Source organism: Psammomys obesus, unplaced genomic scaffold (assembly GCF_907164565.1).
Source record: "Psammomys obesus unplaced genomic scaffold, mPsaObe1.curated_primary_1811, whole genome shotgun sequence".
In the NCBI taxonomy this organism is placed as follows: Eukaryota; Metazoa; Chordata; class Mammalia; order Rodentia; family Muridae; genus Psammomys; species Psammomys obesus.
In genome coordinates this window covers 50975410-50991329 of record NW_026585644.1, presented here as the reverse complement: position 1 = coordinate 50991329, position 15920 = coordinate 50975410, and the positions used below count along the sequence as shown (strand labels likewise).

Below are 15920 nucleotides of genomic sequence, written 5' to 3'. Positions count from 1 at the left end.
GAATTTCATATTCCCACTGGTGTGGTAGAGTTGCACCTCTCCACTCCCTTCCCAATGTCCACTGAACTCTAACCATGCCGACTCACAGTGAAGTGTTCCATAGTTTTCACTTCATTTCTCAGCACTCTCCTTCCTCACAAACTTGTCACCCATTCATTACCTAATATTTTCTTTGGAAATGTATTCAGGTCTTTTGCCAATTTTGATGTTAACCAGCTCTGTAGGAACTTTTCTTGAGGCAGGGTAAAGCAGGCTGGCCTCCCATATACTAGGATCAAAGGTGTGTGCCACCACGTTTTTTGTTTTTAAATTATGTATTATGTATGTGTGCAGATCTTCATGGCCTGTTCTGAGATTCTTTTTGAGATTTGTACAATGTCTATAGGTAAATATTAGTATAGTAAATGTACACAAAAGTCATATTGCAAAAAATACAAGGCACCCCAAATCTAGGAAGTACATGATTTTATTTATAAAATTCAGCATAGTGTTTAAAGTTGTCCATGCCCATTTAAACAGTACCAAGCTACAGATCGCAACTTGAACATATGTTTGAAACTGTTTCCAGGTGAAAGTATTAGTAAATACTCGAGCACGCAGCCCCAGGTGCTGACGGTGAGCACTGCAGAAAACTACACAGAGGGTGCGCTCATCCTTCTATCTTCATCCTGCTGTCTTCTCAAGGAGCCTTTATCCGTGAAATGATTTCATTTACAAAACTATTATTCTTTGCGACCACCTCGGCTTTCAGTTGTTTTAGCTTCACTGTGATGCTCTCCTCCGACATGTTAGCAAAGGGCACTTGCTTTACCTTGGACAGGAACTCCAGAATGATCTTCTCACCTTGCTAAAAAACACATGTCCTATGGTCATTACAGTAGCCCCTTAAAGCCACTTCAGTCAATAACAAACTTCTCTTCTTACCCGTGTGTGTGTGTGCATGTGTGCGTGTGTGTGTATGTAAGGCATATATCCACGGATGCTCTTTGAGGCCAGGAGACAGGGTTGGATCCCTGAAGCTGGATTTATAGGTGGTCATGACCCACCTGATATGGGCGCTGAAAACCAAACTTGAGGCCTCTGAAAAAGCAGCAAGTGCTCTTCCTGCTGTGTCATCCATCTCTCCAGCCCCAGCAAGGAACTCTTTAACTTCCATCTAAACACACCACTAGAGGTTTAAGAAGCATTTTTATCCTAAGTGTACAAGCAACTGCTAGAATCACAAAGCCCTTGGTTGCTATGAATTTCTCCAGAGCAAGTCTGGAGTAAGTAGAAGACATTTATACTTTCCTTTCAAATGACAAGGAATCGAAATTTAGTAGCTTTTAAGTCCATTTGCTTTAACTGGCACGGAATTTAATCTCAGGAAAAAGAACTTAAGGTGTGTAAGGCAAACTTTAAGGCATATACCCTGAAACTCCTTTACGCGTACGCAGATGAGTGCATGTGTGCACACAGGATGTCTATTTACTGCTCAGCGCTATACCAAATAACACGGGCTACTACTTTTTGGGACAATTTCTTCATTCAACTTCCTCATCTACAAAATGAGGATATTAATATTAGCAACTTCACACATTTGTTGTGAGGACTCAAAGACTTTACAGCAGGTCTGAAGCAAGTACTATATAATTCATTATAGCATGTGAAGCAGAACTACATGGCCTGTGTTCATACACGAGTGCTACCTGTTCTCATACAAGCAACCAGCAAGGACCTAACAGGGAAGAAGTAGATATTCAACTAGTAAAAAGAGATACTTCTCCATTAAAACCACATATAATGAGCTGGCAAGATGGCAGCTCAGCATGTGAAAGGCAGCCTGGCCACTTGAATTAGAGCTCTGAGACTACACAGTAGCAGAGAACTGACCCCTGAAAGCTGTCTTCTGACTTCTACATGTGTACCATTGTGAACAAACACGCATAAACTCTCTCATTCTCACTCTCTCTCTCCCCGAACCCCCTTTCCTTCCCTGCCCCTACCTCCCTTCATTCAGGGATATTCAAACTTCAGCACTGTCAAAAGATAAAAATGGACTATCTAAAACAAACAAACAAACAAACAAACAAACAAAAAAACAACAAAGACCAAAAGCCTATACTAACAGCAGTAAGAATGTGTTGTCTCCTTTAGCTTTAAAACTTTTCACAACACGTCTTCTTATATCAAAAGTAGGTTTCAGTTTTCTTGGAAACCAGGAATTACATAAAACAGCCTGCCTAATCCCAATCATCAGGATCTGTGAGTTTGATATATTAAAGGGAAGTGCGGATACAAAATCATTCGTGCTCAGGATGGCAGCCTTCCATATCTAAAATTATGAGCAAGTTATGATATATTTTTCCTTTTTGTATAGCAACTATCTGTCCTTACAGGGGAGGAAAAAGCCCACTGGGTAAAAGCTAAAAATATGCCAAGTAAAAGTCTGTCACAATGTGCACCACTGTAACGCTGCCAGGAGCAGTCGGCAAGTGAAGGTTCTTTTATTACTGAGGGAGCCTGTGGTTGTTAAAAAGAAACAAGTTAGACATATGCTACGGCACTGTGTGAACATCTAACCTGACCCATTAACTCAGAGGAGGTGCAGATAGCATCCCCTTCTGGGGATAAACACTGCCCACAAACAGCTCCTTAATAGGCCAAGGACATCCATTTCTCTTGCATAAATACATTCTAAACAAAATGGAGGGTAGTAATTTTGCTGTTGTTGTTTTACTTATTCAACTGAACTGGACATCTATAGCTTTGAAAATTAAATCTGGATTAACTTATTTAATTACTTATTCTTCTACTGTCAAATCTAGTACTTTTAAACGACATTTGGGGAGGGCAGTGTGGTTGTGACAGGACCCAGAGGCACAGACTCCTGCATGCCCAGCAGGTGCTCTACCGTGGCACTGTACTCCAGTTCGAATCCTTCCATCATACAAAGGATGGTGCAGGAAACCAGAGGGCAGGAGGAAGAGAGAAACTGATTACTGATTAGCTGAGCCAGGTATGGTGGTTCACATGTTTAATCCCAGCACTCTGGAGGCAGAGGCAGGTGGATTTCTATCCACAAGCTCAGGGTCATCCTGGTCTAAACCAGCCAGCGCTATAGTGGTGAGACCCTATCTCAAAAAATAAACAAACTCAATAAAAAATAACAACAAACAAGCCAGGGATAGATTTTTGGTTATGCTAAGAAATATGAGTTAGTAAGAATGACCAAAAAGTACATACTGAAATCCTTACAGGGGGAAGGGTAATTCATCTTGGTCACCTGACAAGCAACAACACAGATTCAGCAACTAAAACCCTGCTGACCAACCTCTCTTTCCAGGCAGCATCTCTTTGCAGCTGGCTCCGCTTCACCATGTCCCCATGAGGTCCCAACGTTCTGAAACTCCTCGAGCTCCAGAGCTTTTTGCTTGGCGCACTCTATTACATGCCTAGGGAAATTAGCAAGCTCAGCTACATGGATCCCAAAACTCTGATCACAAATACCTACAGGAAACAGGGGTGGAGTGGGAGGAGGGAAGAAACAGCATTTACGTAAACAGAATGTCCTTTTTAGTGCCTCACTAGAACACGCAATTTTATATTATTTCAAATACATTAGCCAAAGCACCTCAGATAAAAGCTTTCAGTGAGTCGCCAATGAAATGACTCACATCCTCACTCTCACTCTGCCGTATTTGCAAACAAATGGGGACCAGAATAACAAGTGACCCCAGGCCCGTGCAGCTGCATGCAAGTGCCAGTGGTACTATCATAGAGCTGCTGCACTCGACTGTACCAATCACTTAAAGCAAGCTAGTACTACTTGCTCATCTCATACGTTGTACATAAAGTTGGACACTGCTCAGTTAGAAATAAACAAAAGTAAACCATGGATATACCCACAGTGAGGGGTGAGTGTGCTCTGCATTTCTATCTGCGCCAAACTTTCCTAGCCTGTAACAATTCTTAAACCACTTCTGCAATACATAACACACAAGTAACAACCTAAAAGCAGAACCACACTTCCATGCTAAATGCCAGTTCTACTACAAACATTGTCTTCTCCAACAAATACCAATAATGCCAACAGCAACTCAAAATAATCCCCACTGAGGCAAAAATAACACAGACTATGTGGACAAGAATGAAAAAACAGAAACATAGCTGGGCGTGGTGGCACACGCCTGTAATCCCAGCACTCTGGAAGGCAGAGGTCAGCAGATCGCTGTCAGTTGGAGGCAGCCTGGTCTACAAAGTGAGTCCAGGATAGGCAAAGCTACCCAGAGAAACTTTGTCTAGAAAAAAACAAAACAAAACAAAACAAAAACAGAAACATTTTCATGGAAAATCAAGACAGACATGTAAAAAACTTTATTCTGATGACTGATAAAAAGTTATCCAATATGACACAAAAACCTCCTAATGCACCATGGATTCAGTGATATGAGTGGGTGCCACACCAGCAGATAGACAACTCCAGAGCTGCCGCTAACAGTGTCACGGCATCTGGGCTCATCAGGTTTAAAAGGACATGTTTTTAGAACATGAAGAACCAGAGAGATGGCTCCATGGTTAAAAGTGTGGAGAGCCCTTCAAGAGGACGAGGTCCATCTCAGCACTCAAGTGATTTACAACCTCCTCCAGCTGCAGCGTGAGGAGATTCAACAGCCTGTGCTCTACGCACCAACCCACACACAAGGCATACCTAAACTAGTTAAAGCAAACTAGATCCTTAGAAGAAATTATGTCAATATGATTTCTCTCTCCACCACACACAAACTTAATCAACTTCTCTCCCCCTTTATCATTCTGATGCAGTAACACAAATAACGTATTCTGCTCGTCTCCAGACTAAAAAGTAAGTATGTTCTTAAACAATAACAATGATTAATCACAATGGAAAATAAATAATGCAACTGATGCTACTTCAAATACTAAACTCCCACTTAGCATTTGAGTAGACCTACCTTTTTTCACTTGGTAAAGCATAGTCAAGGATTCTTCAGTAGTTAGTGCTGTGACATGTAGATTATTAACAGTTGGTATCTGACTGGCCAAAGCAGTAAGTTCATGAAAATGTGTGGCAAACATGCAAAAGGCACCAATCTTTGTTGCGATGTAATCTGATATAGCCCATGCTAACCCGAATCCATCGTAAGTAGAGGTTCCTCTTCCCAGCTCATCAATGATTATTAAGGAATCTTTGGTTGCTGACCTGAAATGCACAATTATATATGACATAAAATGTAGTCCGGAAGGCATCATGGATAAGGGGACAGAAAAACCACAAGAGCCAGTGGTACTGGATATCTGCAACACAGTACTTTTTGGAGAGCACAACTAATTCGAATTAATGAGTTTGACAGTCTTTCATGTGTCCTCCCTGTTCCCTCCCATTCCTCCCCTCCATCCCTGTCCTCCTCCCACTTTTTGAGATAGATCTGTCTTTGTAGTCCTAGCTATTCTAGAGTTCATTATATAAACCAGGGTGGCCTCGAACCTACAGATATACACCTGCTCTGCCTCCCAAGTGCTGGGATTAAAGGCCTGAGTCACTACACTCCAAGCTTCTTTTCCATCAATTGCCACCTCATTTTAAAAGGTATAGATAAGGATTTACTGATCAATTATTAATGCAATTATCTGTGTTAAACTGCAACACTAAGGCTTTCAGCACTCTCTAAAACAGCAGTAGGGGGTTAGAGAAAAGCACTGGCAGCTCTTTCAGAGGATCCAAGTTCAGTTCCCAGCACCCACATGAAGGCTCCAACCGTCTGTAACTCCAAGGTCTGACACCTTCACACAGGCAAAACACCAATGCATATAAGGGTAAAACACCAATGCATATAAGATAAAAGAAGGAACCATCAGGGAAGTGGTATCTTTGCAGTTAGCTTTAAAGTCGAGGAAGGATCTGCGTAAAGGACAAGGACCGTCCCAGGTGGCATGAACAGTGCAAGCAAGAGCAGAGGCAGCTACTACAAACATTAAGATCTTTATTTTTTAATATTATTTTATGTATGCACCTGCGTGTGCTTCAGTGCATATATGTGCACCACGGGCACACAGAACATGCGATGGTGAGCGACATCAGATCTACAACTATGCCTCTGCAACTAGAGTTACAAACAGCTGTGAGCCACCCTGTGGGTACTGGAAACCAGACACAGGTCCTCTGCAAGAGCAGTAAGTGCTTGGAACTGTTGAACCACCTCTCCAGTCCAAGAACTTTATCTTTTTCAAAAGATAACAAGCAGCTTCCCCCATTCTGCCCGTGTTGTCTGAAAGGAGAGAAGATTCACACTCCCTTTGACAAGGATGGAAGAGGCTCTTGGGCCTAACAACACGCATATGGTCAAACAAGGCCAAGTTCTTTCCACCTGACACTGCAGAGTAGCTGAGCTAACAGGTGTCCCCAGCCCCAATCACCCTTTTTAAGACAACAGAAAGTACATACAGCTCACAGGCAAACGATCACTAAACTAAGAATGCCTGTGGTATATTAGATGAATTTGCAAATGCATTGCACACAGGGCTCAGACACACATACCTAAGGATAGACGCAGTCTCCAGCATCTCAGCCATGAATGTGGACACGCCTTTCAGCTGACTGTCACCAGCCCCAACTCGAGCCAAGATGCAATCCACAATGGACACTTCTGCTGACTCACAAGGCACAAAACACCCAATTTGAGCCATGAGAACAATCACCCCAGTTTGACGAATATATGTTGATTTACCTCCCATATTGGGACCTATAAATGAATTATATCAAAAATCAAAATCACTGATTTTTTTTACTGCTAACAATTAAGCTACTAGTAGCCCAAAACTGTAATTGAAGATTACTTAAGTTACAATGATATGCAAACCAGACACCTCCCCCCCACAAAACCATCAAAAAAACAGTCACTGTCCACAAAGCCCCCACATATAATGTTCTTAGCATTTCTTCAGACAAACCTACACAGAGCCCCTTACAAAGAGAGGCGGATCATCAAGCATAACCCGGAGCTACATACATTCCCCCTGGCTCACAGATACTTACAGGCTAATTTAATGACGTCAAGAATAGACCCAACTGATTACTCAGTATTATTATTCTTCATTAATAAAATGGCTAGTTACAAATAATCCGCCTGGGCAAACTCCTCTAGTCACTTAAACTTTATGCTACACAACCCTTCTTTTGGCAGATGTACAATTTACTCACTTGAGGTAGGTTAAATAAACAACTTAAATGCCCACCTAGGGAAATAATAGAATGCAATCATAATTTCCCCAAGTTTGTCCGTATAACTCTTACTTCCTTATTGTTTTCTGGACTCTGGATCTGGTTACGCACTCTCAGGGCAGCTCAGCTACCTTTTAAAGCTCAAGTTTTTCCCGAAGACAATTCCTGCCCATTCTTGCAAGGACTGGCTCTGGTGAGCTTTGCGGGTAAAACAGACCTTTTATATCGCTACAGTATTAGCTCCTAAACTTTAACCACCTCAAGAATCTTCCTTCTAATCAGGATCTGACAGAACTGCCAACCAGAGCCATACATTCTTTCCCTAACACAAGAAACAGATACTTTCTCCATCAATTTATAACATACTTCTATCATGAAAAAAAAAAAAAAATAGGGGTTTTTTTGGTTTGTGCCTTTTACTCCTCAACTTATTTATTTATTTATTCGTTCATTCATTCATTCATTCATTCATTCATTCATTCATTTTACCAGTGATGATGTGAAACATCTGTTTATCTTTTTCAAAGTGGACATCATTTGGAATAAATGCAACTTCATCTTGAACTTCAACACAAGCATGCCTGGAGGCTTTCAGTATGATTCTTCCTTCTCCTTTCTTCAAGATGACCGGGCGGACATAAGGGATGGGTGCTGCATTTGACACATGAGCAAAGCTGACAACAGCATCTAGCTGAGCTAGCACATCATTGAGCGTCTGCATTGGCTCTACATAGCCTGTGAAAACAGGGAACAACCGTAAGATCACCAGCTAACAAAGATACACTTTATAAAAAATTTAGCCCAAGACCATTTAAAAAATGAACAAGTTTGCTATAACTGAAACTCAACATGGTGTTAAGTGTTTTGCTATATACCCTTACATGCTTCACAAATAGAGCACAAGGTCTTTGCTTATGAAATCCCAATTACCTATCACAAAAAAGCACTTTTCCCTAAATATTGGGAAAATTAGGATAGCATGATGGCACTGTTAAGATCACCACAAGAGCACAGTGGTGGTGCAGGCCTTTAATCCCAGCAGAGGCAGATGCAGAAGCAGGCAGTTCTAAGTTTGAGGCCAGCAGTGTCTACAGAGTGAGTTCCAGAACAGCCAGTGCCACACAAAGAAACCCTGTCTGAAAACAAAACAAAACAAAACAAAACAAAACAAAACAAAACACCATTGAGAAATGTGCAAGCACAGACTGTAAAATGTAGTAGTTTCATTTTGTCCAATCAGTACATGCATGATTTCAGCATGATATGAGTCCTAATAGCCACCTAGCACACATTTTAAGATTCTACTCCAGCACGGCATCAGAAAGAAAAGCTATCACACCGAGCTACCCGATACAGGCTAGACAAAATGTGTGAAGACAATAGCAGTCAGCTTCAGAACAGATCCTAAGTCCTGATGGGCAGAGTGACACAGCAGGCGCAGACTGTATCATACCGATGTCTGTTAAGTCAGACACTTCTGGACAGCCCGGAAGTTTAACTTTAATGGATAGAGTGACTGACACAGCAGGCTCGGATCCTGTCATACAGATGTCAGTTAAGTCAGATGCTTCTGGACAGTCCAGGAAGTTTAACGTTAAGAATACATAAGATTTTGTGTTTAAATGACTGGAACTTTGACTTGAAAAATTGTGCTTTTGTAGATAGGGCCTCACTGTGTAGGCAAGGCTGGCTGGCCTTGAACTCAAGAGATCGGCCTGCTTCTGCCTGCTGAGTGATGAGTGAAGGGTGTGCAACAGCACGCCCAAACCACTTATTCTTCTCCTCGTGTTCTCTTGAAAACAATGCTCTGATGACAATTAACTTATGAAATGCCATATGAAATAATCATCTCATATCAGGAAACTAGCTTTTTCTTTTTTTAACCTAACAGACCTGCCTCCACCTCCATAATGCTGGGATCAAAGGCATTTTCCACCATGACTGGCATTAGATTAGCTCTTTAAGGCACTATAATCCCATTCCTTATTACTCTCACACTGTTAAGATGTCAACCACACCAGGGCTGGAGAATGGCCTAGTGGTTAAGAGTACTGGCCACCTTGCAGAAGGCCTGAGTTCAGTCACCCACACAGAATGGCTCACAACTGCCCACAACTCCAGGTCCAGCTACTCCAATGCCCTCTTCTGGGCTCCGTGGTCACTTGCCAAGTATGTGGGACACACATGATCCACTGCACGAACGTGGATAGTCAGGTCTTTCCTTCTACCATGTGAGGCCTGGGGATTACACCCAGATCACACAGCCTAAAGCAAGTACCTTTAACCACCAAGCCATTTTACAAGTCCTATAATGTTTTTTTAAAGCATATTTTTTTCAACTTTGAGGCTAGCTTGGTCCAAAATCTGAGCCCATGCAGAGGGACAGGAAAAAGAAAGAAAGGAAAATCTAAAAATGTTCCACTACCTTTTAAGAGAAATTAGCATAAATTCAAGTTGATTCCAAATATAAAACTCCCAATCCAAAGGTTAAAACCTATACTCTTCACTAGCCAGGTGATGAACAGCTTCTGTTTTGTTTTTTTGAGGAAGACTCGGAGTTGAAATAAACAGTATTTATAAGGATCTTTAAAATGCAAATTAGATGCAAGAACACAAATCAACTAAATCATTGTGCTTCAGTTATCTGATACCAGCAAGCAAAAATGTGATCTTCATAAATCATCCCATTCATCTCTGTACCAATACATAGAATATATTAAAATAAAACCTTAAGTTTTATGTTTCTTCTGACTGATTTATTTTGAACACTCATATAGGTAAAACAATTTACAGAATTCATCACAAGCTAGGCACAGTGGTGCACAATTTGATCCCAGCACCCAGGAGGCAGAGGTAGGCAGAACTTTGTGAGTGCGATGAGACCAATCTAGTCCACAAAGTGAATTCCAGGACAGTTACACAGAGAAACTTTATCTCAAAAAAAAAAAAAAAAATCATCATGCCTCAATAATTCAGCTCACGAACATCAGAAAAAGAACATCTTCCTGCTTCTTCATGCTGCCATACGTGTCCTGGAATATGATGGTGGTGTCACAGCATCCCATTTCCACCAGCTGTGTCCTCTACAGCTATTCTCAGCCACGCCTCTGAGCCTGCAATCAGTGGCTGGGCCTTTGACTTGGTTGTTTTTTCAGTGAGTCCCCCTCAATCTAGAACAGAGCCTGTCCTTCTTATGCTTCATGAAAGGAACATTTGTAAAAAGGCCACACATGAAAAAGAGTGTCTCACAATCCAGATCTACCTAATGCTTCCTGTTTACCTAGCACGTTAATGTTTGGGGCTCTTCTTAATCACCTTGGCTCATGTCATCTGTCCCACGGTCACTGCTGTTAGCGCTCATCTGGAGTTTTCTGTAAAGTTCACGTGTAAACCTTCAGTCTAACACACCACTATATCCACCCATTCTATAGGAAGTAATACCTACAACCAAGTCATACTGTCCTTTAAATATAACACTAAAAAATATACATAAAGGAGCTTACAGAATCATCAACAGCTTGTCTTGTATAACTTCTATTTGCTTTAGTGATATTTATTTCCACACCCTACAGCGTGAACCCACAGACAATGATTTAAAACAATTACTATAAAGTGGCTCACAACTTCAATCTCAGCACTTAAGAGGATAAGGCAAGGGAAATTACAGACTAGCCACAAAAACACAGAAAGATCCTGCCTTTAAATAAAAAAACAGGCAGCTGCCAGGCAGGGAGGCACATGCCTGTAATCCCAACACTCAGGGAGGCAGAGACAGGAGGAGCTCAGTGAGTTCAAGGCTAGCCTGGTCTGAGTCTAGGACAGCCAAGATTACACAGAGTAATGGGGGAAAGGGGGAGCCAAAAAAAAAAAAAAAAAAAAAAAAACCAAAAGCTTTTCTATTAGGAAAAACAAAACAAAACAAAAAACCAAAAGATATTCAAAGCATTTGATGTGCTGTTAAAACTTACCTGAGGAAATATTGACAATTTCTTTAACGATGGCATCCTGGGCCTCCTCATATTCACCTTTGTTTTTAGTATATTCTTCATTTAAAGAGGACAGTTCACTGCAAATCAAAACATGACATTACTGAAGGTATCAAAATGTCTCCCAGAAGTAATGTGCATTATACAAAATCTTTCCAGATTTGTCTTATGAAGCATCTGAAGAATGAAAATTAGAAATGGAAATACAAGTAGAAAAATGGACAACAAAGCTGAGTGTTGTGATGCTTGCCTTTAATCCCAGTGCAAGGGAGGCAGGGGCAGGTGGATTTCTATGAGTGCAAGGCCAGCCTGGTCTACAAAGTCCAGGACAGCCAAGACTAGACCGAAAAACCCTGTCTTGGAAAAAAACAAAACAAAACAAAACAACAACAAAAACAAGAGGAAAAGGAGAGGAAGAGGGAGAGGAAAAGGGATCGAGACAGAGAGAATGAGAATTACAGGTTAAAATAAAAACTGCTGAAGAAAATGGCTCAGGAGAAAAAGGGCCCACTACAGTCTGATGGCGAGTTTAATCCAGGGCCCACGTGGCAGAAGAAAGCGAGTCATCCTCTGGCCTGCACATGTACATTCTGTATGTGTCCCCTGCTCCACTGCACTTACACAAATAAAATGTAGTTTTTTTAAAGAGAAAAGAAATTAAGAGCAAAAAGATGGGACACAGGGAGTGGAAGGAACTAGCTGATGAAGGCAACTATTGGGTACTTAGCCAAGGACATAACAGCAGCAAATGAGACTACTAAGGAATATGCAGATGATGTGAACATGTCAGAAGGCAGACTGCTGCTGGGAGAGTCGAGCCACAGGAGAGGTGGGCTGCTGCCAGATCACACAGGCTACACGCCCAAGCCTTTAATCTGGATAGTGAATGCTCATTAAGCCTTTGAAGAAGAGAAATGATACGATCAATCCGAGTCGGACACATAGCAAGCGTTCCACCTTGAAGAGTAAATGGATTCTCAAAACTTTAGCCCCTTGCAGGCAGTCAGTCTAATCTCTTCTTTATCTAAGTAATCCACAGGTTCTGTCTTTATGTAACCTAAGTGGTATTTTATTGAAACAGGAGTGATGCAATGTATTAGAAAAACAACACAAGGTATACTAAGGCCTAAGCTTCAGCATATACCAGTATTACTAGCATTTAAGTATGTAATGAGGTTTGTCATAGCTATGAGGGGGAAAAAATAAATATACCTGTCTTATTTCTTCCAGAAGTTGATATGAAGAACCATTTACACTATTTTCATACATGTGTCTAAAATAACATCAGCATAAAATAACACTACAAGTAAGTTAATATGGGGCTGGAGAGATGGCTCAGTGGTTAAGAGCACTGGCTGCTCTTGAAGACCCAGGTTCAGTTCCTAGCATCCATATGGTAACCCACAACTGTCAAAAACTCCAGTTGCAGTGGCTCTGACCTGCTGTTGTGGCTTTCAAGGGCACTGGGCATGCACAGGGTACACATACATACATACATACATACATACATACATACATACATACATACTGCAGACAAATCAGCCATACACTCGAAAGAAGTCAATAGACAAGAGTAGAGATCCTGTATGTGCTTCTGTACCGGAATACTAGAGCATGACAGCAAGGCAGGCCACAGGATCCACAACAGCAGAGAAAGAGAAGGAGAAAGCTCTTTCCATGGGACTTTCGGAAATAACCTTTGCTACCTATGAATAATCCTGTCCAAAACTGAGATCAGTTAAAGACCAAAAAAAAAAAAAAAAAAAAAAAAAAGTTTTCAGTTGCAAACACAAAGTAGCTGTACTATAATGAACAGCCTCAGTAAGGCTGTCAGGTATCTCCTAAACTAATTTATGTATACATTTAATTGAAATCACAGGTTTGTTTGTTTTTTTTCTTTCCACTTGATAAATGATACCAAAAGTTTCCCAGAAAAATAGAGATGAGGAGTTGGAGAGATAACTCAGCATTAAGAACACTAGCTGTTCTTCCAGGACCAGAGTTCAATTCCCAGCATCTACATCAGGCAGCTCATGCCACCCATAACTCCAGTTCCAAGAGACCGAAGGCCTCGCATCTCTTCAAACACCTGCAGTCTTAGGTACATTCTCATTTGTAGACACACACACCTAAACACAGTGTAAAGTAATAGAAATAAATCTTTTTTTAAAAAAAATAAGTAAAGCAGAAGACAAGTGGGAATTAGCTCTAATGGACATAGACACATTAATTAATTCAATATATTCTGTATTTTTTAAGAGATGATGAGACAGTTGGGAGAATAGTCTCTGAAGAAGCCAGGGCTGTCCTTGAAGTCACTGCAATCCTCTGGCCTCTTTAGAGCTGGGACCACAGGCACAAGCTAACAGTGCTGAAACACTAGCTTCTTGGAAGAAAGCAAAGCTTGACCCTTAATCAATGCTTTTAAAACAGTGAACAAAGAAAAAGTAAAAACTCGTCCAAGACACTGATTTTACCAGAGAAGCCATCAACTACCAAAAAGCTTAAGAGCATAACAGGCTCTCGGACCTGTTGGTAAATTTCACGCCATTCTTCTGGATATCTACTGTGCTGAAATTCTTATTGTTCCGAAGAACTCTCTCTTCCTTGCAGGTTACACGAAAGTAGTACCCAAACTGTGCATTGGAGTCCAATTTAATCTGTTTGCCAGGGTCCAATCCTTTATAATTAGAAAGAAAAAAAATCAGATCATAAATAGACACAGCCACTTTTCAGTGTAAATGGTCAAAATCACATCTGAATAGCACAACGTGCTTATTGCAAGACAACATACTGGAAATTATTCTCACTAAAAAAGGTTTAAATTCCATTTCATTGGAAAACAAAATATACCTATGGAATCCTTAACCTCTCTTATAAGTGCTGGCCTCTAGCACAATGGAGAAAGTTGCTTTTCATGTGGTAAACACACCCAAGGTGGCAGAGCGCCAGCAGTGGGCAGCGCACGGCTTTCAGGTGTTGGAGGTCTATGAGAAAGGATATGGCAAGGCCTATGCTTAAGGAGTTTTCATAAAGTTTCTATTACTTATTTTTTCTTAACATTTATTTATTTGTGCGTGGGCAGGTGTGGAATTGTGTCTTGGCCTATATGTAGAGGTCAGAGGACAAATTATGAGAGTCAGTTCTCTCCATGACGTGGGTCCAAGTTCAGCAGTTGGGCTGCTTGGTGCTGTTTTTGCCTGCTAAGCCACCACCCCAGGCTAGGCTTCTCTTTTTAAGCAAAGAATATTTGAAAATTAGGGTATAAATAAAAGCAACCAAATGCAATTTCTAAATTTGACTCTGACAAATTTTGACAAAAATTTGACTCTGACAATTAGACTCTAGAAAAACTAGGATATATTCTTGTTAAGCACAGAAATTTTCACAGAGCAAACAGTGATTTACTAGCTAAACTTTATGTGCCTAATTTTTGTAAAATTTTCTATCATGGCCTCTGCTCATAATTTACTCAAAGTAATTATTAGACCACACTAAAAAACAAAAATACTATATGCAAATCTGTTGGCTGAAGAACAGCAACTGAATTTATTAACAACTACAAACAGACTGCATTTGCAAAGAAAGGGCAGCAGAGAGCCATGCGTTAATAAAAACAAGATTTTAGTAACAAAACCTCAAAAATTTCAAAGGGAATCCAACAGTTACCGTCTGCCATCAGCAATGATTAGCCTCAGACCAAAGCAAGCGCCCTCATGGAGGCGAAGAGGAAAAGGATTCCGATGGTGCTGTGAAAAGAATGACTCAAGCCTCCATAATCCTTCCTTACCAAGACTCCGGGCCGCACTTGTTAAGGTAGACTGCATCTTCTTTTCTAGGCCATCCATTACTTCTCTTAGTTCACTCAGGTTAGGATCGAAGGAAGATTTTACAAGAAACTCATGGTTTTCCACCTACAGAGCAAGGAACAGATAATTATACAAATGGCTGAGGACAGAATTTACGAAGCATGTCACTTCTTCTACCTATGTAAGTCAGCTACCAGTGGCATGACTGGCCCTCCCTAACTTATCAGCCAATGCTAAGAACCTTCTACTTATTAACAGATTTTAATAGGAGCGTAAGGGTTCTAGATACATAGGAATTACTCCCATGAAGTAAGGTACTCATATGATCCAAAGTCCATGATGCACATGTCTCCAATCCTAACCGTATTTGCATTTTCCTTAAGCATTACTAAAGAATGTTCAATATTCAAAACCATCACCACACCGTGGCTTTTCCCAAACCAAAGATCCATCTGAAGAATCTCTAATAATATCTCCAACGCAGCACAGTACCCCACTCCCAATGCCCTAAAACAACCGCTCTTAAAAATCTACCCAGTTAGTGTACCACGGCAGCTCATGGGTCAAGGAACTTGTAACTGACAAGCCTGGTGACCTGAGTTCCATCCCTGGAACCGACATGTTACAAGGTGAAAAACGACTCACAAAAGTTGTCCTTGATCTCCACAGGTGAGCCAGGGTATCCATGCACCCCCCCCCCCACACACACACACAGACAAATGGTGTGCCAGGTGTGGAGGCACTTGTCATTAATCCTGACACTTAGGAGGCAGAGGCAGATGATCTCTCTGTGAACTCCAAGTCAGCTCCAGGCCAGCCAGGATTACATAGTGAAAAACAATAAATAAATGATCTGGAAAACATTCTTCAGACTGAGATGCAGCACAGGCAGTAGAAGGATGATTC

General features: G+C 41.1%; 1 protein-coding gene and 1 pseudogene across 1 annotated transcript in view; one reads left to right on the top strand and one right to left on the bottom strand.

Annotated features, from left to right (window-relative positions):
• Positions 1-448: 448 nt before the first annotated feature.
• Positions 449-15920, bottom strand: part of Msh2 (mutS homolog 2) — a 52628-nt gene continuing 37156 nt past the window's right edge. Inside the window, exons 9-16 of the mRNA XM_055619460.1 lie at positions 14996-15119; positions 13735-13885; positions 11188-11285; positions 7709-7954; positions 6536-6740; positions 4953-5200; positions 3314-3489; positions 449-847 (exon numbers count right to left, since the gene is read on the bottom strand). Of these exons, the coding sequence (XP_055475435.1) occupies positions 680-847; positions 3314-3489; positions 4953-5200; positions 6536-6740; positions 7709-7954; positions 11188-11285; positions 13735-13885; positions 14996-15119 (1416 nt within the window). The 3' untranslated portion in view covers positions 449-679. The remainder of the gene's footprint in view (positions 848-3313; positions 3490-4952; positions 5201-6535; positions 6741-7708; positions 7955-11187; positions 11286-13734; positions 13886-14995; positions 15120-15920) is intronic.
• On the top strand, positions 6260-6362 carry LOC129691500 (U6atac minor spliceosomal RNA; annotated as a pseudogene).